This window comes from Mobula hypostoma, chromosome 5 (genome assembly GCF_963921235.1).
Source record: "Mobula hypostoma chromosome 5, sMobHyp1.1, whole genome shotgun sequence".
Taxonomy (NCBI): domain Eukaryota; kingdom Metazoa; phylum Chordata; class Chondrichthyes; order Myliobatiformes; family Myliobatidae; genus Mobula; species Mobula hypostoma.
This window is the reverse complement of record NC_086101.1, coordinates 196,840,532-196,867,278: the sequence shown is the minus strand read 5'-3', so window position 1 is coordinate 196,867,278 and position 26,747 is coordinate 196,840,532. Positions and strand designations below refer to the sequence as shown.

General features: G+C 55.5%; 1 protein-coding gene across 3 annotated transcripts in view; it reads left to right on the top strand.

Annotated features, from left to right (window-relative positions):
- The first annotated feature begins 1,377 nt into the window (after positions 1 to 1,377).
- bxdc2 (brix domain containing 2) overlaps positions 1,378 to 26,747 on the top strand; it is a 31,120-nt gene continuing 5,750 nt past the window's right edge. The window contains exons 1-10 of one of the 3 annotated variants that reach the window (XM_063049655.1): positions 1,378 to 1,490; positions 2,319 to 2,430; positions 9,235 to 9,278; positions 9,971 to 10,041; positions 11,266 to 11,315; positions 11,623 to 11,696; positions 13,546 to 13,596; positions 15,011 to 15,112; positions 19,617 to 19,745; positions 20,104 to 20,845. In XM_063049655.1, the coding sequence (XP_062905725.1) occupies positions 1,452 to 1,490; positions 2,319 to 2,430; positions 9,235 to 9,278; positions 9,971 to 10,041; positions 11,266 to 11,315; positions 11,623 to 11,696; positions 13,546 to 13,596; positions 15,011 to 15,112; positions 19,617 to 19,745; positions 20,104 to 20,352 (921 nt within the window). In that variant the 5' untranslated portion in view covers positions 1,378 to 1,451 and the 3' untranslated portion in view covers positions 20,353 to 20,845. Of the gene's footprint in view, positions 1,491 to 2,318; positions 2,431 to 9,234; positions 9,279 to 9,970; positions 10,042 to 11,265; positions 11,316 to 11,622; positions 11,697 to 13,545; positions 13,597 to 15,010; positions 15,113 to 19,616; positions 19,746 to 20,103; positions 20,848 to 26,747 lie in introns of those variants that run through there. The other 2 variants (XM_063049656.1, XM_063049657.1) reach the window with 2 other exon arrangements.

The following is a 26,747-nucleotide window of genomic DNA, read 5'->3' as shown; positions in this document are numbered from 1 at the left end:
TGCTTGGAAGTGGGTACTGAGGGGATGTCAGGGGCAACTTTTCACACAGAGAATGGTGGCTGTGTGGAATGCACTGCCGGTGGTGGTGGAAGCGGATACAATGGGGTCTTTTAAGAGCCATTTAGATAGGTACATGGAGCTTAGAAAAATAGAGGCTATGTATGAGCTCGGGAAATTCTAGGCAGTTTCTAGAGTAGGTTACATGGTCGGGACATTGTGGTCCGAAGGGCCTGTAACGTGCTGCAGGTTTCACACAGAGAGTGGTGCATGTGTGGAGGGTACTGTTGGTGGCAACAGCGGAAGTGGATACAATAGGGTCTTTCTATGTCACACTGGTCTGCGTCAGAGAGGCCATTAATAACCATGGACAATTAGACAACTCAGTGTCACACCTTGATTTGACTTTGAGAAAAGGTGGGGTTCTTTTGGCTGCTACTATCATCTGATTTGAGTTCATTAAGATGTTTTCCTGCTGATTCTTGTTTAAATGGATTTGAGCTGGTGGATTGATGTTTTTCTTTTATGGAAGCTTGTATGGCGTATAGCTCTGGGGTTGTGCTCCAAATGTTTTTTTTTGTTAGCGGGTTTTTTTTGTTTTAGTTAGTAGGGGTTCTTTTTTTCCTTCTTTCTTTTTGGCAAATGGAGCTTAGGAAAATAGATGGCCATGAGGAGGGTAATTCTGGGAGTTTCTAGAGAAGGTTACGTGGTCAGCACAACATTGTGGGCCGAAGGGCCTGTAATGCATTGTAGATTTTTATTTTCAATGATGTAGCAGCATTGTGTAGGAATTGAAAAATGGTGCGTTGAATGTGGTGGAGAAAATGATTATAGTAAACATGGAGAAGGCATTAGGCCAAAATGTAGTAATTGTGGAGGGGAACATAGCTCTGCTTATGAATGTTATCCTGCATTTTAGAAAGATGTGAGCATATCATATGATAAACAAACATTTGTTACTTTCATGGCAGATGTGCTTAAATGTGCAGAACAAAAAGTAGGAATTAAAAAATAAAATCATATTAAAAGCTGCAGAAAAGCATCTAGAGATAAAAGACAACTTTATTAGTTATTAATGGTGCTTAGAACATTTAGACTTCAAAGAAGGTATATTAATTGTTTTTAAATTATTTTCTTTTTATTTCTTCTCTCTTTTTCATTGTTTCACAATGGAATGGTAGGGACCATTAGCAAATGGTCATGGAATTTTAACGGTCGTGGTACTGTGCGGGATTGTAGTGACACAAACGGGACAGGGTGGCGGAGGACGACTCTCTGGGGTGCTTGAACGACGCTCGGCAGGCGGGGAGATGCATCTTTCGTTGGGCTGCCATTGCGAGGCGGGCAGATGGGCGCCGGAACCAAGAGACCGTCGGAAGGCGAAAAGGTGGCACTTCTGAGCGGCGGGGGAAGGGTGTAGATGTAGCGATACCGGAAGTGGCAACGGCGTGGCGATGGTGATGGCGGTGGAGGTGCCTGGACCCGTCGGTCGGGTGAGGGGGAGACAGACGGACTGGGACCAGAGGGCCGGGGTGGCTTGGGGGGTGTGCGCGGGGTCGGGGGAGTTCGCACCACGAAGGGTTGGGATCACGGGAGGGTCCTGTGAGCCGGGACCAGGGCGGGCGGGCGGGAGGGAAGGAAGTCATGGACCGGTCAGCCCGTTGACGGGCCGGGACTGTGTGTGGTGTGGGTAGCGGGGCGGGGGGGGGAGTATTTGAGGAAGAGGAGCTGGGGAAGTGAGGTGAAGGGAGGATGGGAGGGGATTGGGGGCAGAACTGGAAGGAACAGTGGGGCTAGGGAGGGAGAGGGGGTCTGGGACTAGTCATTAGGGAGGGGGCATAGTGTTAGTGGGGTAGAAGGGACCAGGGCCTTGGGCTGGGAGGGACCAGACAGTCGGCTGCACATTCTGGGTTGATAGATACTGGGGGGTGGGGGATGAATGAAGATGGGGAGTGGTGGAGAGAGAGAGAACTTAACGTAACGGTTCGGCTCTAATCAGGGGAAACATTGCAGAGTTGTTGAAGTAAACAGGAATAATGAGACCAGAGCCTGATGATCAAGCTACAGACAGGAAGGGGCCCACAAAGACAGAGGGGTATAGAGGCCAGAGGGGATCACATTGGTGCAGAGGGAAGGGGTCACAGATGGGGAGGGGTGTAGGGGTTAGAGGGGATTACAGAGATGGGGAGGGGTTTTGGGGCTGGAGGGAGTTACAGAGATGGGTCCAGAGTCATTGCAGGGTAGTTGGTGAACAGAAGGTGGTGATGTGAGGTGTCTGCGGGACATTTGTATGTGCTAATTGGATGTTCTTGCTCTCACAGGGAAGGTGGACGAACAAGGAGCGAGTTCTGATCTTTTCGTCACGGGGGATTAGCTACCGGACACGACACCTGATGCAGGATTTGCGCACTCTGATGCCTCATGCTAAACCAGGTATCCAGATTCCATGTGATCTCTGCTTTCCCTTTTGTATCTCTTACTGGCCAACGTTTGGATGTGGAGAGAGAATCTCCTGCTTCTTTTCAGTAAGCACAGTCCAGGTGACGCTTGTGCGGGGAGAACGAGTTACCGAAATGAGAGAAAACCAGCATACTTGAAGGTGTGGGTGGAAGGCAGAATCCAAATCAGAATCAAGCTTAATATCACTGGCATACGTCATGAAATTTGTTGTTTTGCTGTAGGAGTACATTGCAATAGATTTTTAAAAAACCACTAAAAACTACAATAAGAAATAGATACTGTATGTAATGAGTAGTGCTAAAAGAGAGGAAACACTAGGTAGTTTTCACAGATTCATTGTCCATTGGGAAATCTGATAGTGGGGAAGAAGCTGTTGCTGAGACGTTGTTTCTTTACGCTCCAATACCTTCTCCTTGATGGTAGCAATGAGAGAAGGGAATGTCCTAGGTGTTGGGGTCCTTAATGATGGACGCTGCCTTTTTGAGGCATTGCCTTTAGAAGATACCCTCAATGGCAGACAGGCTATTGTGTATGTTGGAGCTGGCAAGAGTCTTCAACTTTCTACAGATTTTTCTGATCCTGTGCAGTGGCCCCTCCGTAATGAATGGTGATTCAACCAGTCAGAATGCTCTTCAGAGTACAACTGGCTGGGGAGAATGGACGGAATTTATAGGGACACATTGAAGATTGTTTAGCCGAGGGGGAGATGGGGTTTAGGTGCTAAGAGGTTGTGGTGAGTGGCTGATAACCAATGGGTTGTAGCGATGTGCTACACACAGCGCTAAAATAACCACACGGAGTCGGTGAGTTGGAGTTGCGATGAAAGAGATTTATTCAAACTTCGCGGCCTGCTTTAAAACCTTCCCGTTCCCGCCCTCCCTGGGGCGGGACTGCTGTGGGGAATGCATATTCCCAGACCCTTTCCGCGCGGGATTTCCCCCTGCTGGTGAAGATGGCCTGGCGCCCTTTTTGGGGCCGGCCCTCTGCCTGCGCACGCTGTTGTGAGCCGGTTCGTGTGTGCCAGAAAGTGGGTCGCCACATAACCCCCCCCCCCCCCAGAACTGGCGATACCTCCCCCAATGTGCACAGTCTGGATCGGCCTCTGTTTGGAAGGTCTGCCCCTGCGCCGCGGTGCCTGAGTCTGGACCGGCTGCGCCAAGTCCACATGGGCCGGTTTGAGTCGGTCCACCGTGAAAACCTCCTCTCTCCCCCCAAGGTCCAGCACGAACTTGGACCCGTTGTTCCTGATCACCTTAAACGGCCTCTCGTAGGGCCGCTGTAGCCGTGCCTGGTGTCCGCCCCGTCGTACAAAAAGAAACCTACAGTTCTGCAGGTCTTTGGGTACGCAGGTCGGGCTCTGTCCGTGCTGTGAAGTGGGGAGCCAGGTTACCGAGCCTCTCCCGTAGTCTGTCCAGGACAGCCCCTTGGGGCTGGTATGAACTCTCCTGGGACTACCAGGGGTGCGCCATACACCAACTCGGCCGACGAGGTGTGCAGATCTTCCTTGGGCGCCGTGCGGATTCCGAGCAGGACCCAGGGAAGTTCGTCCACCTAGTTAGGCCCCTCCAGGCGGGCCATGAGAGCCGATTACAGGTGACGGTGGAAACGCTCCACTAGTCCGTTCGACTGTGGGTGGTAGGCAGTTGTGTGGTGTAGCTGCGATCCTAAAAGGTTGGCCATAGCCGACCACAGGCTGGAGGTGAACTGGGCGCCCCTGTTGGAGGTAATATGGGCTGGTACCCCGAAGTGGGCTACCCAGGTTGCGATCAGTGCTCGGGCGCAGGATTCGGAGGTGGTGTCGGTGAGCGGGACTGCCTCTGGCCATCTGGTGAACCGGTCTACCATAGTTAGGAGGTACCGCGTTCCTCGTGACACTGGCAGGGGCCCCACGATATCCACATGGATGTGGTCGAACCTCCGGCGGGTGGGTTCGAACCGCTGCGGCGGAGCCTTGGTGTGCCGCTGCACCTTGGCCGTTTGGCACTGCATGCACGTTTTGGCCCATTCACTGACCTGTTTACACAGTCCATGCCACACAAACCTGTTGGAGACCAGCCGGACAGTTGCCCTGATGGAGGGATGCGCTAAGTTGTGAATGGACTCCAAAACCCGCCGGTGCCAGGCTGCTGGGACGACGGGGCGGGGTTGACCGGTAGCTACGTCACATAGTAGGGTCCTCTCACCTGGGCCCACGGGGAGGTCTTGGAGCTGCAAACCGGAGACTGCAGTCCTGTAACTGGGGATCTCAGCATCTGCCTGCTGTGCCTCTGCCAGCGCTGTATAGTCCACCCCCTGGGACAGGGCCTGTATGGTAGGTCTGGAAAGTGCATCCGCCACGACGTTGTCCTTTCCAGAGACATGCCGGATGCCCGTCGTGTACTCGGAGATGTAGGACAGATGTCGCTGCTGGCGGGACGACCAGGGGTCAGACACCTTCATGAACGCAAAGGTAAGCGGTTTGTGGTCTGTGAACGCGGTGAAGGGCCTACCTTCTAAGAAGTACCTGAAATGCCGGATTGCCAGGTATAGTGCCAATAGCTCCCGGTCGAAAGCACTGTATTTGAGTTCAGGTGGTCGTAGGTGTTTGCTGAAGAACGCCAGGGGTTGCCAGCGACCCTGATGAGTTGTTCCAGCACTCCACCGACCGCTGTGTTGGATGCGTCCACCGTGAGGGCAGTAGGAACGTCCGTTCTGGGGTGCACTAGCATCGCGACATTTGCCAAGGCTTCTTTGGTTTTAACGAAAGCGGCTGCGGCCTCTTCGTCCCAGGTAGTGTCCTTGCCCTTACCCGACATTAGAGTGAACAGGGGGCGCATGATTCGGGCTGCTGAGGGGAGGAAACGGTGGTAAAAATTCACCATACCCACGAATTCCTGCGGGCCTTTGATTGTGTTGGGTCGGGGGAAGTGGCGGACCGCGTCTACCTTGGCGGGCAAAGGGGTTGCCCCGTCTTTAGTAATCCTGTGGCCCAGGAAGTCGATGGTGTCGTGTCCGAACTGGCATTTGGCTGGGTTGATTGTAAGGCGATTCTAAAAGTCCGAACGGGGTGATGAGTGCTGTTTTTGGGGATGTCGTCCGGATGTACCGGGATTTGATGGTATCCCCGGACGAGGTCTACCTTGGAAAAGATCCTTGCGCCGTGTAGGTTTGCTGCGAAGTCTTGAATGTGCGGCACAGGGTAGCGGTCTGGCGTTGTAGCCTCGTTCAGTCTGCAGTAGTCACCGCATGGTCTCCAGCCCCCCGTTGCCTTGGGCACCATGTGAAGGGGGGAGGCCCATGGGCTGTCGGACCGTCGTATGATCCCCAATTCCTCCATCTTCTTGAACTCCTCCTTCGCCGGTCGGAGCTTGTCTGGGGGAAGCCTTCAAGCACGGGCGTGGAGGGGTGGTCCCTGGGTCGGGACGTGGTGCTGTACTCTGTGTCTGGGCATGGCTGCCGCGAACTGCGGTGTCAGTACTGACGGGAAATCCGCCAGGACCCTGGTGAATTCATCGTTGGACAGCGTGATGGAGTCCAGGTGTGGGGCTGGCAACTGTGCTTCACCCAGGGAGAACATTTGAAAAGTTGTGGCGTGGACTAATCGCTTCCCTTGCAGGTCAACCAGCAGGCTGTGGGCTCATAGAAAATCCGCCCCCAGGAGTGGTTGGGCCACGGCGGCCAGTGTGAAGTCCCACGTGAACCAGCTGGAGCTGAACTGTAGCTGCACCGTGCGGGTGCCGTAGGTTCGTATTGTGCTGCCATTTGCGGCCCTCAGGGTGGGTCCCGGTTCTCTGTTGCGGGTGTCGTAACTCGTTGGAGGTAAGACGCTGATCTCCGCTCCGGTGTCGACCAAAAGGCGGCGTCCCGACTGCTTGTCCCAGACGTACAGGAGGCTGTCCTGACGGCCAGCCGCTGTAGCCATCAGCGGCGGCTGGCCCTGGCGTTTCCCGGGAATTTGCAGGGTGGCCTCTATGCCCCACCACTGGTGGTAGAAACACCATTGTTCATTGGGCTCCTCACTCCCGTCGCCGGGTTTTGTAGGCTGTGCTGCCGGGCCTGGTCTGGTCTGTCGTTGGGCACACGGCTTGGTGATCTGTGCGACGGATGCCCCTCTCTCTTTCCTGGCATACCACAGCATGTCTACCCGGGCCGCTACCTCCCGGGGGTTGCTGAAATCTGCGTCGGACAGCAGCAGGCATATGTCCTTGGGCAGTTGCTCTAGGAGGCAGGGTTTGTGTCCTTCAGCCAGGGCCAGCATCTCGTTCATTAATGCTGACGGCGGCCTGTCTCCCAAACCATCCAGGTGCATTAAGCGGCGTGCTTGTTCACGCCGTGAGAGTCTGAAAGTCCTTATGAGCAGGGTTTTGAATGCTGTGTATTTGCCGTTCTCTGGGGGCAACTGTATAAACTCCTCAACTTGTGCAGTTGTCTCCTGGTCGAGGGAGCTCAGCACATAGTAGTAGTGAGTGGACTCCGAGGTTATCTGCCGAATGTGGAATTGAGCTTCTGCTTGTTTGAACCACAGACGGGGTCGCAGCGGCCATAAGCTTGGCAGTTTGAACGAAACTGCGTGAGCAGATGCGGCGTCGGTCATCTCTGGCCCAAATATCGTTTGGGCCGTCGGGGTCACCAATTGTAGCGTTGTGCTACACACAGCGCTAGAATAACCACATAGTCGGTGAGTTGGAGTTGCGATGAAAGAGATTTATTCAAACTTCGCGGCCTGCTTTAATGCCTTCCCGTTCCTGCCCTCCCTGGGCGGGATTGCTGTGGGGAATGCATATTCCCAGACCCTTTCTGCGCGCGGGATTTTCCCCCTGCTGGTGAAGATGGCCTGGCGCCCTTTTTGGGGCCGACCCTCTGCCTGCGCGCGCTGTTGTGAGCCGATTCATGTGTGCTAGAAAGTGGGTGGCCACAGGGTTTCAGTATGGTAAATGCAAGTAGACTTTTTGCACTGAGGTTGGGTGACTAGAACTGGAGGTGATGGATTAAGGTGAAAGATTTCATATTTAAGGGAAACCTGAGGGGGAACTTTTTTCACTCGGAGGATGGTGAGAGTGTGGAACGAGCTGCCAGTGGATGAGGGTTCATTTGTAACATTTGGGAGAGTACATGGATGGGAGGGGTGTGGAGGGCAGTGATCCTAGTGCAGACTGATGAGACAAAGTGGGCCGAAAACCGGGTTGGTATGGTCTCTATGGGCTGAAGGGTCTGTTTCTGTTCTGCAGTGGCTCTATTGCTCACTGTACTGGTGCCTGTGGGAAGAGGAGTGACTTTTTTGGTTCGGTGTCTTTCCTTGTGACCAAGGGGGCAGATCTGGATGATAATGTGGTAAATTGGATCAGCAAATTTGCTGATGATACAAAGATTGGAGGTGTAGTAGACAGTGAGGAAGATTTTCAGAGCCTGCAGAGGGACTTGGACCAGCTGGAAAAATGGGCTGAAAAATGGCAGATGGAGTTTAATACTGATAAGTGTGAGGTATTGCACGTTGGAAGGACAAACCAACGTAGAACATACAGGGTTAATGGTAAGGCACTGAGGAGTGCAGTGGAACAGAGGGATCTGGGAATACAGATACAAAATTCCCTAAAGGTGTCGTCACAGGTAGATAGGTCGTAAAGAGAGCTTTTGGTACATTGGCCTTTATTAATCGAAGTATTGAGTATAAGAGCTGGAATGTTATGATGAGGTTGTATAAGGCATTGGTGAGGCCGAATCTGGAGTATCGTGTTCAGTTTTGGTCACCAAATTACAGGAAGGATATAAGTAAGGTTGAAAGAGTGCAGAGAAGGTTTACAAGGATGTTGTCGGGACTTGAGAAACTCAGTTACAGAGAAAGGTTGAATAGGTTAGGACTTTATTCCCTGGAGCGTAGAAGAATGAGGGGAGATTTGATAGAGGTATATAAAATTATGATGGGTATAGATAGAGTGAATGCAAGCAGGCTTTTTCCACTGAGGCAAGGGGAGAAAAAAACCAGAGGACATGGGTTAAGGGTGAGGGGGGAAAAGTTTAAAGGGAACATTAGGGGGGGCTTCTTCACACAGAGAGTGGTGGGAGTATGGAATGAGCTGCCAGACGAGGTGGTAAATGCGGGTTCTTTTTTAACATTTAAGAATAAATTGGACAGATACATGGATGGGAGGTGTATGGAGGGATATGGTCCGTGTGCAGGTCAGTGGGACTAGGCAGAAAATGGTTCGGCACAGCCAAGAAGGGCCAAAATGCCTGTTTCTGTGCTGTAGTTTCTCTGGTTCTATGGTTCTATATGAGCTTCATCTCAGCAGCTCGTTCCGCACTCTCGCGTCCTACTTCATCCTACTTCATCTCACGTTCAGAAATTGCCCTGAGGTTCCACAGTTCGAAAGCTGAAAGTAAATTTATTATTAAAGTACATACTATATATACGTCACCAACTACAACCCTGAGGTTCACTCTCTTGCAGACATTCGGTAAATAAAATAAAACACAATAGAATCAATGAAAGACCGGACCCAACAGGACGGACAAACAAAAGGCAATGGACGGTGCAAATAATAATAAATATCAAGAACATGAGACGAAGAGTGTTTGAAAGTGAATCCATGAGTTGTGGGGACAGTTCAGTGATGGGGCGAGTGAAGTTATCCCCTCTGGTTCAAGAGTCTGGTGGTTGAGGGCTGGTAACTATTCCTGGCCCAGCTGGTCAGGTATGGTTTTCCAGAGCATTTTGGCCAGATGTGACTTTCCGAGGATGCCTGCCTGTGCCAGCTGTTTGTGCTACCAGTGTCGCTAATGGCAGCTCTATCTTTCCAGACACCAAAATGGATCGCAAGGACAAGCTGTTTGTCATAAACGAGGTGAGTCGGCTTCAGTGGCCAGAGTTGGGTGGGGGAGATTGTCTCTGGGCATTGTGCGGTTGTGTTCAGAGATGGGGTGGGGTGGCCGAAGTTTCCCCACTGTCCAACCTACTTTGATCTGCCCCAGCCCCTCACCTCCCCCCGGATATCGGTGCCCACCTCTGCGCTGGCATCTCGTGAGAGGAGTTCTCGGGCTGTACTCTGGCAGATGGTGAGTGCAGGGTCGCTGAAGACCCACTGCTGGATTTGGGGTCTCCCTCTTCACTGGTGGGTGTGCTAGTAGCCACGTTCTCCCCAGGCCACAGCGCTCTGGTGTCAGCACTGGCCTCATTCCCAGGAGGAGGTCTCTGGGCTGGTGAGGCTGGGAGGGTTATTCACTGCTGAGAGAGAGAGAGGTTCCCCACAGTCAGTGATACACGGCTTCTGTGGTGTGGCATGGGTGACGGGTTGGGAGAAGGCCCTTTGGGCAACAGAGTCTGTGCTAAACACACATCTGAATTACACAAGCCCCTTTGTGCCGGTGCCAGTCTCCCCCCTTTTCCATTGCATGATGCCTTCTGGTGTCTGGTTCTCTATGGAGCTTGCTGTGACCAGGATGGCCCGACCCTGGTGAGGTAGAAGGGGTTGCTGGTGGGTGCTGTGGGCCAGTGTGACCAGACTGTCTGTTTCCTTCTCCTACCCCCCCCCAACAGATCTGTGAAATGAAGAACTGTAACAAGTGTGTCTACTTTGAAGCCAAGAAGAAGCAGGACCTGTACATGTGGTGAGTGATGGCGAGAATCGTGCTGCTGACCTGAGTGTCTCAGTGTTAGCGGGGTGGACACAGCCATCTGTGTTTCTCGGTATTAATGGGACTGGTCATAGAGATCTGTGTTTCTCAGTGTTAACTAGGTGGACACAGCCATCTCTATTTCTCAGTGTTAACGAGACTGGTTACAGCTGTCTGGATTCCTCAGTATTAATGGGACATCTGTGTTTCTTAGTGTTAACTAGGTGGACACAGCCGTCTGTGTTTCTCAGTGTTAACGGGACTAGACACAGCCATCTGGGTTTCTCAGTGTTAACGGGACTGCTCACAGCTGTCTGGATTTCTCAGTGTTAATGGAACTGTCAAGTCAAGTGACTTTTTATTGTCATTTCGACCATAACTGCTGGTACAGTACACAGTAAAAACGAGACGATGTTTTTCAGGACCATGGTGCTGCATGAAACAATACAAAAACTACACTGAACTACGTAAAACAACACAAAACTACACTAGACTACAGACCGACCCAGGACTGCATAAAGTCCACAAAACAGAGCAGGCATTACAATAAATGATAAACAAGACAATAGGCACAGTAGAGGGCAGTAGGTTGGTGTCAGTCCAGGCTCTGGGTATTGAGGAGTCTGATGACTTGGGGGAAGAAACTGTTACATAGTCTGGTCGTGAGAGCCCAAATTCGGTGCCTTTTGCCAGATGGCAGGAGGGAGAAGAGTTTGTATGAGGGGCGCGTGGGGCCCTTCATAATGCTGCTTGCTTTACGGATGCAGCGTGTGGTTTAATGGCGGGAAGGGAGACCCCGATGATCTTCTCAGCTGACCTCACTATCCGCTGCAGGGTCTATCTGGACACTAGCGCCAGGTTTCTCAATGGGAATCGGTGCTTCACCAGCTAAGGGGGGAAGGACAGAGGGGTAGGGAGACTCGGTGAGGTGTGTGGTTTGGTCTGTGGGATAATTAAAGTGTTTGGCATAGTGTGACTCGGGAAAGTTACAATCGGGACAGAACTGGCTGCAGCTGTGGGGAGAAAATGAGGTGTTCTCCTGCAGGATGAGTGCAGCAGTCAGCACCTGGCCCTGCGGGGCTTGCAAGTGGAAATCTCACCAGTGTGCAGATGGGGCAAGTTCCGTTAAGGAGTTGGGGTTGGCTGTGATAAAGTGGTTTGATACCCCGATATGTTGGGGCAGAGATAGACGACTGACCAGTGCCTCTTATGTTTCAGGGTGTCCAATGTCCCCCACGGCCCCTCGGCCAAGTTCCTGGTGCAGAACGGTAGGTATTTCCTGGTCTAGTGGATGGGGGAAGGGGCTGAGGGTCCAGGCCTTGTGTGCACATTGCTGGGGGTCAGCTCGGGGCATGGAGTCTCCGCGGGACTGCTGATACTGGGAATGTGTGTCATAGTGAGAGACGGGGCAGAACGGAAGAGATGTGGGGCTGGGAGACCCCCGCAATGAGTGGGGGTTGGGGTTGGGGTCGAGGTCAGGGTCCTGCTGCCCAGAGGGCAGAGCATGGTGCTCAGTGGGGGTCGGGGTCGGGAGCTCCTGGACCTCCAGTGCTGACGGTTCTGTTTGTTTTGCAGTACACACCCTGGCCGAGCTGAAGATGACGGGGAACTGTCTCCGGGGGTCCAGGCCCCTCCTCTCCTTCGATCCGGTAACATGCCTGTGGACGGTCTGTCTGACTCAGTCCTGCTTCCTTCGGAAACCCTGCTGTAACCACCAAACCCCAGCCCCACTCACTCGTGCACATTCCCTTTACCCTTTCCACTGATCCCCCCCCCGAACAGTTCCTCCCTCCCCAAACAATCTGTCTCCACCACTACCCCATCCCCTGCTCTTCTCTGATCTCCTATCCGCTCCCTCCTTCCCCCCTCACTCGACTTCATCCCAATCCCTCACCCACTCCTGCTCTCTCCTCCTCCCCTCCCCCTCCCACTCTTCCTCCCCCCAGCCTCCTCCCCCCTCCCTCACTCCCCTCCCCCTCTCCCCTCACTCCCCTCCCCCTCTCCCCTCCCCCTCTCCCCTCCCCCTCTCCCCTCCCCCTCTCCCCTCCCCCTCTCCCCTCCCCCTCACTCCTCCCCCTCCCCTCACTCCTCTCCCTCCCCTCACTCCTCTCCCTCCCCTCACTCCTCTCCCTCCCCTCACTCCTCTCCCTCCCCCTCCTCACTCCTCTCCCTCCCCCTCCTCACTCCTCCCCCTCCCTATCTCTCCTCCCCCTCCCCATCTCCCCTCCCCTTCCCCATCTCTCCTCCCCCCTCCCCCATCTCTCCTCCCCCCTCCCCCATCTCTCCTCCCCCATCTCTCCTCCCCCCTCCCCCATCTCTCCTCCCCCCTCCCTCCTCTCCCCTCCCCCTCTCCCCACCCTCCCCTCCCTCTCTCCCCTCCCTCCTCTCCCCCTCTCCCCTCCCTCCTCTCCCCCTCTCCCCTCCCTCCTCTCCCCTCTCCCCTCCCTCCCCCTCTCCTCTCCCCCTCTCCCCTCCCCCTCTCCCCTCCCCCTCACTCCTCCCCCTCCCCCTCACTCCTCCCCCTCCTCACTCCTCTCCCTCCCCTCTCCTCACTCCTCTCCCTCCCCTCTCCTCACTCCTCTCCCTCCCCCTCCTCACTCCTCTCCCTCCCCTCCTCTCTCCTCCCCCTCCCCATCTCTCCTCCCCCCTCCCCATCTCTCCTCCCCCCTCCCCATCTCTCCTCCCCCCTCCCCCCATCTCTCCTCCCCCCTCCCCCCATCTCTCCTCCCCCCTCCCCATCTCTCCTCCCCTCCCCCTCTCCCCTCACCCTCCCCCTAGCCCCCACCTCTCACCCTAGCCCCTCCCTCCTCCTTCCCCCTACCCCCTCCAGCCCTCCCTCCATCCTCTTTCCCCCCCTTCCCCCCTCATGAGTGGCTCCCTGAACTACGGTGCCACAGTTAGGTTGCTCATCCTTCCTACAGCCCTCACTCTCATCCACACAGGGAGCAAGAATCTCAGACCTGTTGGACTAGCTCGAGGGCTGAAGCTCCTCCAGCACTGTCTCTTGGATCCCACTCAGGGACCCACTGTCCCTGACCACAGGCTGAATTTGAGGCAGCTAATCTAATGGGTGTGACTACCTCCTGAAACAGAGAATCCAGGTAACTCCTGATGTGCCGCAGTGTTTAAAGCTCAGATTCCCGGCCATCAACTTTGAGTCTGAGTTCCTCGAGCAGCCAGATGTGGTCACCAGGAAGCACAATGGGCTTCACCAGCTCCCACATCATGCAGCTACAGCACATCACCCGACCCTGCCTTCATCCCTACTTTATTTAACTAACTTTAATTTGGTGACCTTTTATTCAACCACTACAAAAACCTTACCTGTGCCTCCTCATTGAAGCCTCTTGAGCCAAAGCCTCAAGTTCCCACTCATACACTGGTCCACTCACACAATGGCTGCTCCACCTTGACCCTGCTTTACTTGTATTTGCTCCTGCTAATGAATCGCGAATCAATTTGTCTGCCGCTAATGTCTGCTTCTCTCCCTCTCTGCAGACATTTGATCAGGAGCCTCATTACCAGTTGTTGAAGGAGCTGTTCATCCAGGTGAGTGTGTCTAGATTCCCCACCGCCCCTCTTCCTAAGCAGTTACCCACACTGGGCTGTTTGACTGCAGTTATTCACCAGTCAGCTGTGTGATTAAACTGTCCACTGTGTGACAACGGAGGGTGGTGGGGGCGTCCTGTGGCACTGCCCCACCTCAGACGTGACAACCGCATGTCCGAGTTGGGGCACAACTCTTGCACCTGCGATAAGGATCCCCCACAGTAGGCTGCTCCCAGAGATTCGATTGCATGGGACCAGGGGGTCACAAATGACCCCAAATAGGTACTACAGTGAACAGGGGTTTGCAGAGGACATTGAAATAGCTGGTGTTGACAGTGACGATGATTATCAGGATCTTGATCAGCTGAGGAATGGCAAACGGGGTTAAATTCAGGTAAGTTGTATGTTGGGGAGACAAATGATGGTGGGGCATTCATGCTGAAGGGCAGGGTCCTAGGTTGTGTCGTAGGGCAGAGGAACCTCAGAGTATAGCTGTGTGGTTCCTTGAAAGTGCAGACACAGCTAGGCAGAGTGGTGAAGGAGGATTTCGGCATGCTGGCTTCAGTCAGTCAGGGCTCTGGGAGGTCATAGTGCGTGGTACAAAATGTTATAGAGCACATTTGGAATATTGTGCTCACCCTGGTGCAGGGAAGATAACATTAGGAAGAGCGCATAGGAGATTTACGAGGATGTGGGCAGGACTCGAGGGAATGAATGAGCAGATTGGAACTTTGTTGAAGCATAGGAGAGTGAGGGTGATGATGTGGAGGTACAGAATCATGAGGGGCATAGCGAGAATCTCCCAGGGGTAGGGAATCACGAACAAGTGTACACAGGTTTATTGTGAGAGGGGAGAGGGTGAATAGGAACCCGAGGGGCAACGTTTTCATCCAGAAACCTGTGTGTGGAACGAGCTACATAACAACTTTTAAAAGGTGTTTGGACAGGGACTTGGTTGGGAAAGGTTTAGAGTGATGTAGGCCAAACGTGGACAAGTGGGAACAGCTTAGGTGGCAATCTCAGTTAACATGGGCTAGACGGGCCAAAGGGCCTGCTTTCCTGCGGTGTGACAGTGTTCACGAGCACTGGCTGGGGAGGCTACAGGCATTCTGCAAAGGCAGGGAGGCTTCATCAGTGTGAACGTGAACTGCGTGGTGGACAGGTGTGTGTACCCAGGGAGGGAAAGTGTGGGAGTGTGTACCTGGGGAGGGAGGGAAGGTGTGGGAGTGTGTACCTGGGGAGGGAGGGAAGGTGTGGGAATGTGTACCTGGGGAGGGAGGGAGGGAGGGAGGTGGTGGGTGTGTGTACCCAGTGAGGGAGGGTGTGGGAGCGTGTACCTGGGGAGGGAGGTGGTGGGCATGTGTTCCTGGGGAGGCAGTAAGCAATTTGGTGGGTAACCTGGTTTCTGTTGCAGACTTTCTCCACGCCTTGCTACCACCCGCGGAGCCAACCATTCGTTGACCACGTCTTCACCTTCACTGTCACCGACGGCCGCATCTGGTTCCGCAACTACCAGGTCAGTGTCCGGTCTGTCCCCCAAACCCTGCCAGTGTCCAGTCTGTCCCCCAAACCCTGCCAGTGTCCGGTCTGTCCCCCAAACCCTGCCAGTGTCCGGTCTGTCCCCCAAACCCTGCCAGTGTCCGGTCTGTCCTCCAAACCCTGCCAGTGTCCGGTCTGTCCCCCAAACCCTGCCAGTGTCCGGTCTGTCCCCCAAACCCTGCCAGTGTCCGGTCTGTCCCCCAAACCCTGCCAGTGTCCGGTCTGTCCCCCAAACCCTGCCAGTGTCCTCCGGTCTGTCCCCCAAACCCTGCCAGTGTCCTCCGGTCTGTCCCCCAAACCCTGCCAGTGTCCTCCGGTCTGTCCCCCAAACCCTGCCAGTGTCCGGTCTGTCCCCCAAACCCTGCCAGTGTCCTCCGGTCTGTCCCCCAAACCCTGCCAGTGTCCGGTCTGTCCCCCAAACCCTGCCAGTGTCCGGTCTGTCCCCCAAACCCTGCCAGTGTCCGGTCTGTCCCCCAAACACTGCCAGTGTCCGGTCTGTCCCCCAAACCCTGCCAGTGTCCTCCGGTCTGTCCCCCAAACCCTGCCAGTGTCCGGTCTGTCCCCCAAACCCTGCCAGTGTCCTCCGGTCTGTCCCCCAAACCCTGCCAGTGTCCGGTCTGTCCCCCAAACCCTGCCAGTATCCGGTCTGTCCCCCAAACCCTGCCAGTGTCCGGTCTGTCCCCCAAACCCTGCCAGTGTCCTCCGGTCTGTCCCCCAAACCCTGCCAGTGTCCTCCGGTCTGTCCCCCAAACCCTGCCAGTGTCCTCCGGTCTGTCCCCCAAACCCTGCCAGTGTCCTCCGGTCTGTCCCCCAAACCCTGCCAGTGTCCTCCGGTCTGTCCCCCAAACCCTGCCAGTGTCCTCCGGTCTGTCCCCCAAACCCTGCCAGTGTCCTCCGGTCTGTCCCCCAAACCCTGCCAGTGTCCTCCGGTCTGTCCCCCAAACCCTGCCAGTGTCCTCCGGTCTGTCCCCCAAACCCTGCCAGTGTCCTCCGGTCTGTCCCCCAAACCCTGCCAGTGTCCTCCGGTCTGTCCCCCAAACCCTGCCAGTGTCCTCCGGTCTGTCCCCCAAACCCTGCCAGTGTCCGGTCTGTCCCCCAAACCCTGCCAGTGTCCTCCGGTCTGTCCCCCAAACCCTGCCAGTGTCCTCCGGTCTGTCCCCCAAACCCTGCCAGTGTCCTCCGGTCTGTCCCCCAAACCCTGCCAGTGTCCTCCGGTCTGTCCCCCAAACCCTGCCAGTGTCCTCCGGTCTGTCCCCCAAACCCTGCCAGTGTCCTCCGGTCTGTCCCCCAAACCCTGCCAGTGTCCTCCGGTCTGTCCCCCAAACCCTGCCAGTGTCCTCCGGTCTGTCCCCCAAACCCTGCCAGTGTCCTCCGGTCTGTCCCCCAAACCCTGCCAGTGTCCTCCGGTCTGTCCCCCAAACCCTGCCAGTGTCCTCCGGTCTGTCCCCCAAACCCTGCCAGTGTCCTCCGGTCTGTCCCCCAAACCCTGCCAGTGTCCTCCGGTCTGTCCCCCAAACCCTGCCAGTGTCCTCCGGTCTGTCCCCCAAACCCTGCCAGTGTCCTCCGGTCTGTCCCCCAAACCCTGCCAGTGTCCTCCGGTCTGTCCCCCAAACCCTGCCAGTGTCCTCCGGTCTGTCCCCCAAACCCTGCCAGTGTCCTCCGGTCTGTCCCCCAAACCCTGCCAGTGTCCTCCGGTCTGTCCCCCAAACCCTGCCAGTGTCCTCCGGTCTGTCCCCCAAACCCTGCCAGTGTCCTCCGGTCTGTCCCCCAAACCCTGCCAGTGTCCTCCGGTCTGTCCCCCAAACCCTGCCAGTGTCCTCCGGTCTGTCCCCCAAACCCTGCCAGTGTCCTCCGGTCTGTCCCCCAAACCCTGCCAGTGTCCTCCGGTCTGTCCCCCAAACCCTGCCAGTGTCCTCCGGTCTGTCCCCCAAACCCTGCCAGTGTCCTCCGGTCTGTCCCCCAAACCCTGCCAGTGTCCTCCGGTCTGTCCCCCAAACCCTGCCAGTGTCCTCCGGTCTGTCCCCCAAACCCTGCCAGTGTCCTCCGGTCTGTCCCCCAAACCCTGCCGGTGTCCTCCGGTCTGTCCCCCAAACCCTGCCGGTGTCCTCCGGTCTGTCCCCCAAACCCTGCCGGTGTCCTCCGGTCTGTCCCCCAAACCCTGCCGGTGTCCTCCGGTCTGTCCCCCAAACCCTGCCGGTGTCCTCCGGTCTGTCCCCCAAACCCTGCCGGTGTCCTCCGGTCTGTCCCCCAAACCCTGCCGGTGTCCTCCGGTCTGTCCCCCAAACCCTGCCGGTGTCCTCCGGTCTGTCCCCCAAACCCTGCCGGTGTCCTCCGGTCTGTCCCCCAAACCCTGCCGGTGTCCTCCGGTCTGTCCCCCAAACCCTGCCGGTGTCCTCCGGTCTGTCCCCCAAACCCTGCCGGTGTCCTCCGGTCTGTCCCCCAAACCCTGCCGGTGTCCTCCGGTCTGTCCCCCAAACCCTGCCGGTGTCCTCCGGTCTGTCCCCCAAACCCTGCCGGTGTCCTCCGGTCTGTCCCCCAAACCCTGCCGGTGTCCTCCGGTCTGTCCCCCAAACCCTGCCGGTGTCCTCCGGTCTGTCCCCCAAACCCTGCCGGTGTCCTCCGGTCTGTCCCCCAAACCCTGCCGGTGTCCTCCGGTCTGTCCCCCAAACCCTGCCGGTGTCCTCCGGTCTGTCCCCCAAACCCTGCCGGTGTCCTCCGGTCTGTCCCCCAAACCCTGCCGGTGTCCTCCGGTCTGTCCCCCAAACCCTGCCGGTGTCCTCCGGTCTGTCCCCCAAACCCTGCCGGTGTCCTCCGGTCTGTCCCCCAAACCCTGCCGGTGTCCTCCGGTCTGTCCCCCAAACCCTGCCGGTGTCCTCCGGTCTGTCCCCCAAACCCTGCCGGTGTCCTCCCCCAAACCCTGCCGGTGTCCTCCGGTCTGTCCCCCAAACCCTGCCGGTGTCCTCCCCCAAACCCTGCCGGTGTCCTCCGGTCTGTCCCCCAAACCCTGCCGGTGTCCTCCCCCAAACCCTGCCGGTGTCCTCCCCCAAACCCTGCCGGTGTCCTCCCCCAAACCCTGCCGGTGTCCTCCCCCAAACCCTGCCGGTGTCCTCCCCCAAACCCTGCCGGTGTCCTCCCCCAAACCCTGCCGGTGTCCTCCCCCAAACCCTGCCGGTGTCCTCCGGTCTGTCCCCCAAACCCTGCCGGTGTCCTCCGGTCTGTCCCCCAAACCCTGCCGGTGTCCTCCGGTCTGTCCCCCAAACCCTGCCGGTGTCCTCCGGTCTGTCCCCCAAACCCTGCCGGTGTCCTCCGGTGTGTCCCCAAACCCTGCCGGTGTCCGGCAGTCTGTCCCCCAAACCCTGCCGGTGTCCTCCGGTCTGTCCCCCAAACCCTGCCGGTGTCCTCCGGTCTGTCCCCCAAACCCTGCCGGTGTCCTCCGGTCTGTCCCCCAAACCCTGCCGGTGTCCTCCGGTCTGTCCCCCAAACCCTGCCGGTGTCCTCCGGTCTGTCCCCCAAACCCTGCCGGTGTCCTCCCCCAAACCCTGCCGGTGTCCTCCGGTCTGTCCCCCAAACCCTGCCGGTGTCCTCCCCCAAACCCTGCCGGTGTCCTCCCCCAAACCCTGCCGGTGTCCTCCCCCAAACCCTGCCGGTGTCCTCCCCCAAACCCTGCCGGTGTCCTCCCCCAAACCCTGCCGGTGTCCTCCCCCAAACCCTGCCGGTGTCCTCCCCCAAACCCTGCCGGTGTCCTCCGGTCTGTCCCCCAAACCCTGCCGGTGTCCTCCGGTCTGTCCCCCAAACCCTGCCGGTGTCCTCCGGTCTGTCCCCCAAACCCTGCCGGTGTCCTCCGGTCTGTCCCCCAAACCCTGCCGGTGTCCTCCGGTGTGTCCCCAAACCCTGCCGGTGTCCGGCAGTCTGTCCCCCAAACCCTGCCGGTGTCCTCCAGTCTGTCCCCCAAACCCTGCCGGTGTCCTCCAGTCTGTCCCCCAAACCCTGCCGGTGTCCTCCAGTCTGTCCCCCAAACCCTGCCAGTGTCTGATCTGTCCCCCAAACCCTGCCAGTGTCCTCCAGTCTGTCCCCCAAACCCTGCCAGTGTCCACTGGCCCTCCTTCACCTATGGTTGGGCCTGTAATTCAGCCACGAGTGGGTGGGAGTGGGGCTCCCGTTATCCTGAGACTCACTGAGGAGAGGCTCTGTACTGAAGTGCTGAAGAGGGTGGGCAGTGAATCGGGCTGCCTTCTCCCTCGAATGACTCCCCACCCCCAACCCTCCACCACACATCCTCCCTTCCCTCCCTCACCTCATCTCATCCTGTAGCACACTGCACCCAGAGTTGGGAGGGCTGGGTCCGCGTTGCACATTGGGTGGTGCAGGCGGTGATGTCCTGTCCGTCGGTGAGTTGTTGCCTGCTTGCGTGGTGCTCCGTGCCGAGGTTCACAGCCTGGCTGCCTCTGGCCTTGGGACCCACACTCCCTGTCGTGTTACAGATTATCGAGGAGGACGGCTCTCTGGTGGAGATTGGACCTCGGTTTGTTCTGAACCTCATTAAGATTTTCCGCGGCAGTTTTGGGGGTCAAACGCTGTACGAAAATCCAAAGTACCGCTCTCCAAATGTGGTAAGTACTGGGATGGGGATTGTTCCCTTGGAGCTAACACTCCCTTGCTCCGCGCAACTCTCCCATCGAAGCCTCCCCTCCCTCACTCTGCATGACACTCCTTCGCTCTGCGCAACCCCCCCTTGCTCCACGTGACGCTTGCTCAGAACCACTCTTCCATCTCTTGTTCTGCACACCCAGCCCTGGAACCTGCCCCTGTTCACTCCTCTGGACTTGCCCTCTGAGTCGCCCCTCCCTCATTCCGCGTGACTTGCCCTCGGAGCCACCCCTCCGTCACTCCGTGTGACTCCCTCGCAGCCACCGCCGGGGGTGTGGGGTGGGAATTCTACGCTGACTGCTGCCCCTGCTCCCTGACCAGCACCGGAGAATGTTGCGAGCAGCGGCGGCCAGCCGCTTCGCCGAGAGACAAAACATGAAGGAACTGCAGCGACTTCGGCGACAGGAGCAGCTAGTGACCCTACCCGAGGACCCCACCCATGCAGTTTTTGACACGCCTGCCCCGCAGAAGCTGCCCCAGGTCCAGCAGGCACCTCCGCAGACCACGCACAGCGCCAGGCCCCAGAAAAAACTCTACAAACGCCAGCGGCTGAGGCGACAGGAACAGTAGACTATGGGGAGGGGCTGTCTGTATCCTCACTCCTCCCCTCCCTCTCACGCCCCTGCCCCTCCCTTTGCCCACAATGGACTGTCACCCCTCTTCACCCTCCTCTTTCCCCTCCAACCTCTCCTAACCAGGGAAGGGTCTGCCCGCTGGGAGGGGACCCTGTATCTCACTGCTCTCAGGAAGGTGGGAGCTGAGCTGTGTTGGGACAGGTCAGGGAGGTGTGTTTGCTGATCCCGAGGGAGGGGTCCATGCAGAATGGTGTGTGTTTGCTGATCCCGAGGGAGGGGAAGTTGCTCTCGGAGGATGACGAGGGAGGGGTTAGTGCTCAGTCATGAATGTCTGTTGATCCTGAGGGAGGGGTCTGTGGTGAGTGGTGTTTGTTGGTCCTGAGGGAGGGGTCTGTGGTGAGTGGTGTGTTTGTTGATCCTGAGGGAGGGGTCTGTGGTGAATGGTGTGTTTGTTGATCCTGAGGGAGGGGTCTGTGGTGGGTGGTGTGTTTGTTGATCCTGAGGGAGGGGTCTGTGGTGAATGGTGTGTTTGTTGATCCTGAGGGAGGGGTCTGTGGTGAGTGGTGTGTTTGTTGATCCTGAGGGAGGGGTCTGTGGTGAGTGGTGTTTGTTGATCCTGAGGGAGGGGTCTGTGGTGAATGGTGTGTTTGTTGATCCTGAGTGACGGGTCTGTGGTGGGTGGTGTGTTTGTTGATCCTGAGGGAGGGGTCTGTGGTGAGTGGTGTGTTTGTTGATCCTGAGGGAGGGGTCTGTGGTGAGTGGTGTTTGCTGATCCTGAGGGAGGGGTCTGTGGTGAGTGGTGTTTGTTGATCCTGAGGGAGGGGTCTGTGGTGAGTGGTGTGTTTGTTGATCCTGAGGGAGGGGTCTGTGGTGAGTGGTGTTTGCTGATCCTGAGGGAGGGGTCTGTGGTGAGTGGTGTTTGTTGATCCTGAGGGAGGGGTCTGTGGTGGGTGGTGTGTTTGTTGATCCTGAGGGAGGGGTCTGTGGTGAGTGGTGTTTGCTGATCCTGAGGGAGGGGTCTGTGGTGAGTGGTGTTTGTTGATCCTGAGGGAGGGGTCTGTGGTGAGTGGTGTGTTTGTTGATCCTGAGGGAGGGGTCTGTGGTGGGTGGTGTTTGTTGATCCTGAGGGAGGGGTCTGTGGTGAGTGGTGTGTTTGTTGATCCTGAGGGAGGGGTCTGTGGTGAGTGGTGTGTTTGTTGATCCTGAGGGAGGGGTCTGTGGTGAGTGGTGTTTGCTGATCCTGAGGGAGGGGTCTGTGGTGAGTGGTGTTTGTTGATCCTGAGGGAGGGGTCTGTGGTGAGTGGTGTTTGTTGATCTTGAGGGAGGGGTCTGTGGTGAGTGGTGTTTGTTGATCCTGAGGGAGGGGTCTGTGGTGGGTGGTGTGTTTGTTGATCCTGAGGGAGGGGTCTGTGGTGAGTGGTGTTTGCTGATCCTGAGGGAGGGGTCTGTGGTGAGTGGTGTTTGTTGATCCTGAGGGAGGGGTCTGTGGTGAGTGGTGTTTGCTGATCCTGAGGGAGGGGTCTGTGGTGAGTGGTGTGTTTGTTGATCCTGAGGGAGGGGTCTGTGGTGAGTGGTGTTTGTTGATCCTGAGGGAGGGGTCTGTGGTGGGTGGTGTTTGTTGATCCTGAGGGAGGGGTCTGTGGTGAGTGGTGTGTTTGTTGATCCTGAGGGAGGGGTCTGTGGTGAGTGGTGTGTTTGTTGATCCTGAGGGAGGGGTCTGTGGTGAGTGGTGTGTTTGTTGATCCTGAGGGAGGGGTCTGTGGTGAGTGGTGTTTGTTGATCCTGAGGGAGGGGTCTGTGGTGAGTGGTGTTTGTTGATCTTGAGGGAGGGGTCTGTGGTGGGTGGTGTTTGTTGATCCTGAGGGAGGGGTCTGTGGTGAGTGGTGTGTTTGTTGATCCTGAGCGAGGGGTCTGTGGTGAGTGGTGTGTTTGTTGATCCTGAGGGAGGGGTCTGTGGTGAGTGGTGTTTGTTGATCCTGAGGGAGGGGTCTGTGGTGAGTGGTGTGTTTGTTGATCCTGAGGGAGGGGTCTGTGGTGAGTGGTGTGTTTGTTGATCCCGAGGGAGGGGTCTGTGGTGAGTGGTGTGTTTGCTGATCCTGAGGGATGTTGTTCTCAGAGAGTGGGTTATTTTATACGGCAACATAATAAATGTTTGTTTCCAACTCCAGTGTGCTGTAAAGTTGTTTTTATGGTGGGCTAGTGAGGGAGGGGTGGAAGAGATAAGGTGGAGGCTGTGTCGGTGAGGAGCTTTACTATCACCGATTGGTGATGTGAAATTTATTGCTTTGTGGTAGCAAGACATAAAATAAATTACAAAATTAAAATTGAAGATTGTTTAATGTCATTTCCAGCACACAAGTGTAAAGGAGAATGAAATAATTGTTCTCTGAATCCGATGTTGCACAAACAAAAACAAGATAAAAGAACACAATAAATATAAATATTTAAGATAGTTTCTATACGAAGATTGATTGAATGTCCATGAGGTGATCGATGGGAAGTAATGAAGTAGTCATGCTCGAGGGTGTGGATGGGTGGGTCAGTGGGTGGCGATGTTGCTCAGCCTTACTGCTTGGGGAAAGTGACTGTTCATGGACAAACAGTCCATAAGCAGGGTAGGTGGGATCCCTCATGATGTTCCTGACCCTGATGGCGGGTATTTGGTGACAGTGATGTGTTGGACAGTTTTGATTACCCATCGTAGAGCCTTCCTGTCTGCCACAGTGCACTTTCCACACCAAGCAGTGATCCAGCTTGTTGGGAAGCTCTCTACTGTAGAAAAATGTGCAAAGTCCAACTCTCTTCAGCCGCCTTATCGAGGCATTGCTGAGCTCTCTGAATGGACAATAGCCCATGAGCATTACCTTACTGTTGGAGAGGCTGTGTGTGATCTGCGCTCCCTGGGGTTTGAAATGAGTAGTGTGATATTCCGAGACTATCTCAGTGAATCTCGTCTTGGTCTCAGTGTCACACCCTCGCTCTCCCAATATCCCTGTTTTTGAGGCAGAGAATTCCAAAGATTCATGTTCCTCAGAGGAAGAATATTGTCCAACCCATAACTCAAATCTCTATGCTCCAGTTGCAGACCTCCACTGCAGGAAGAATCTCACCCCCACCGTCAGTCCCCGTCTCAACCTTGTGTTTCAGTAAGGATCCCTGATGCCTGCCTCCCCACACCAAGCACTTCATGCTTGCAGTCAACCGAGTGAACCTTCTCGTAGAATTGTACAGCCCAGAAACACCAGCCTATACCCATCTCCCACTTACCGCAGTGCAGCTGTAGCCTTTGGCTCTTTGCTGATCCCACGAGGTCCCTGGTGTTCATCATCTGAGTCAGAATCAGCTTTAATATCTCTGGCCTAGGTGGTGAAATTTGTATTTAATACATCATTAAACTATTACAGAAAGAAATGTATATGAATTTTAAATGAACTAAATAGTGGAAGTAGAGAAAAACAGTGAGGTAGTGTTCGTGGGTTTATCGCCCTTTCAGGAATTTGATGGCGGTCCGGAAGAAGATGTTACTGAAATGTTGAGTGTGTGTCTTCGGGCTCCTGTACCACCTCCCTGATGCTAGCTGTGAGAAGAGGGCATATCCTGGGTGATGGATGCCATTTTCTTGCAGCATCGTCTTTTGAACGTATAGAAGACGTTCTCGATGATGGGGAGGCTCGTGCCCACGATGGCGCTGGCTGAGTACTGCACCCCGAAACCACATCCTTAACGATTGACTTCACCATCTTTCCTGCCACTGAGGTCAGACTAACTGGCCTCTGATTTCCTTCTGCCTCTCTCCCTTCTTGAGTAGAGTGCTATTTTCAATTTACCAATCCTCCGGAACCATGACAGAATCTAGTGATTCATGAAAGATCATGACTAATGCCTCCACTACCTCTTCAGCCACCTCTTTCAGAACCCTCGAGGGTAGTCATGTGGTTCAAGTGACTTACCTACCTTCAGCTTCCTGAGCAACTTCTCCCTAGTCATAGCAATTGCACTCATCTCTGCCTGCTAACACACTCGAACTTCCGGCATTCTGCTAATGTCTTCCACAGTGAAGACTGATGCAAAATACTTTACAGTTTGTCCACCATTTTCTTGCCATTGTCATTTTCAGCAGTCTAATACCTACTCTTGCCTCTCTTTTACCAATGATATCTTTGATATTGGCTAGCTTACAACATATTTGGGGGGTGGGTGAGGTCTGGTCCCGACGTCCCGCTCACCCAGGGCAAGTGAATGCTCAATACATCGCAAACAACAGGAATTCTGCAGATGCTGGAAATTCAAGCAACACACATCAAAGTTGCTGGTGAGCGCAGCAGGCGAGGCAGCATCTCTAGGAAGAGGTACAGTCGACGTTTCAGGCCGAGACGCTTCGTCAGGACTAACTGAAGGAAGAGTGAGTAAGGGATTTGAAAGTGGGAGGGGGAGGGGGAGATCCAAAATGATAGGAGAAGACAGGAGGATGAGGGATGGAGCCAAGAGCTGGACAGGTGATTGGCAAAAGGGATATGAGAGGATCATGGGACAGTGGGTCCGGGGAGAAAGACAAGGTGAGGGGGAACCCAGAGGATGGGCAAGAGGTATATGCAGAGGGACAGAGGGAGAAAAAGGAGAGTGAGAGAAAGAATGTGTATAAAAATGAGTAACAGATGGGGTACGAGGGGGAGGTGGGGCCTTAGAGGAAGTTAGAGAAGTCGATATTCATGCCATCAGGTTGGAGGCTACCCAGACGGAATATAAGGTGTTGTTCCTCCAACCTGAGTGTGGCTTCATCTTTTCAGTAGAGGAGGCCGTGGATAGACATGTCAGAATGGGAATGGGATGCGGAATTAAAATGTGTGGCCACTGGGAGATCCTGCTTTCTCTGGCGGACAGAGCGTAGGTGTACAGAAGAGGAGGCCGTGGCTAGACATGTCAGAATGGGAATGGGATGTGGAATTAAAGTGTGTGGCCACTGGGAGATCCTGCTTTCTCTGGCGGACAGAGCGTAGGTGATACAGTAGAGGAGGCCGTGGATAGACATGTCAGAATGGGAATGGGATGTGCTGAAAGGGCCCCAAACAGTCCTTCCAGGTGAGGCGACACTTCACCTGTGAGTCGGCTGGGGTGATAAACTGTGTCCGGTGCTCCCGATGTGGCCTTTTATATATTGGCGAGACCCGACGCAGACTGGGAGACCGCTTTGCTGAACACCTACGCTCTGTCCGCCAGAGAAAGCAGGATCTCCCAGTGGCCACACATTTTAATTCCACATCCCATTCCCATTCTGACATGTCTATCCACGGCCTCCTCTACTGTAAAGGTGAAGCTACACTCAGGTTGGAGGAACAACACGTTATATTCCGTCTGGGTAGCCTCCAACCTGATGGCATGAATATCGACTTCTCTAACTTCTGCTAATGCCCCACCTCCCCCTTGTACCCCATCTGTTACTTATTTTTATACACACATTCTTTCTCTCACTCTCCTTTTTCTCCCTCTGTCCCTCTGAATATACCTCTTGCCCATCCTCTGGGTCCCCCCCGCTCCTTGTCTTTCTTCCCGGACCTCCTGTCCCATGATCCTCTGGTATCCCCTTTTGCCAATCACCTGTCCAGCTCTGGGCTCCATCCCTCCCCCTCCTGTCTTATCATTTTGGATCTCCCCCTCCCCCTCCAACTTTCAAATCCCTTACTCACTCTTCCTTCAGTTAGTCCTGACGAAGGGTCTCGGCCTGAAACGTCGACTGTACCTCTTCCTAGAGATGCTGCCTGGCCTGCTGCGTTCACCAGCAACTTTGATGTGTGTTGCTCAAGACATCGCCTCTCCTTTCCTGGAGTAGTGATCACTGCGTGGTCATTGTCTGGCCTGCTAGGCAGGAGGCCACCGCAAGTGGCCTCGCCGACATTACTGTGTCCGTAGCAACACCTCGTCGGTGTCCCCCATTTCCACTGAGCTTCTACGTCCTGGCAAGGCCGAGTGCCCGCTGGTATAACTGGATGGGTAGGCTGGGCTCGTTAGCCTTGGTTGGCTGCCAGCCTAAGAGAAGGACAACTCTGAATCCAAACCCGGGCAGGCGGGACTCGTTAGCCTTGTCAGGCCATCCACCTCGGAGAAGGACACTCCAACATAAGGTTCCACAGAGTAGGCTTATTCAGAAAGTTAGAAGGCATGGGATCCAGGGAAGTTTGGCCAGGTGGATTCAGAGTTGGCTTGCCTGCAGAAGGCAGAGGGTGGTGGTGGAGGGAGTATATTCGGATTGGAGGGTTGTGACTAGTGGTGTCCCATAAGGATTGGTTCTGGGACCTCTACTTTTCGTGATTTTTATTAACGACCTGGATGTGGGGTAGAAGGGTGGGTTGGCAAGTTTGCAGATGACACAAAGGTTGGTGGTGTTGTAGATAG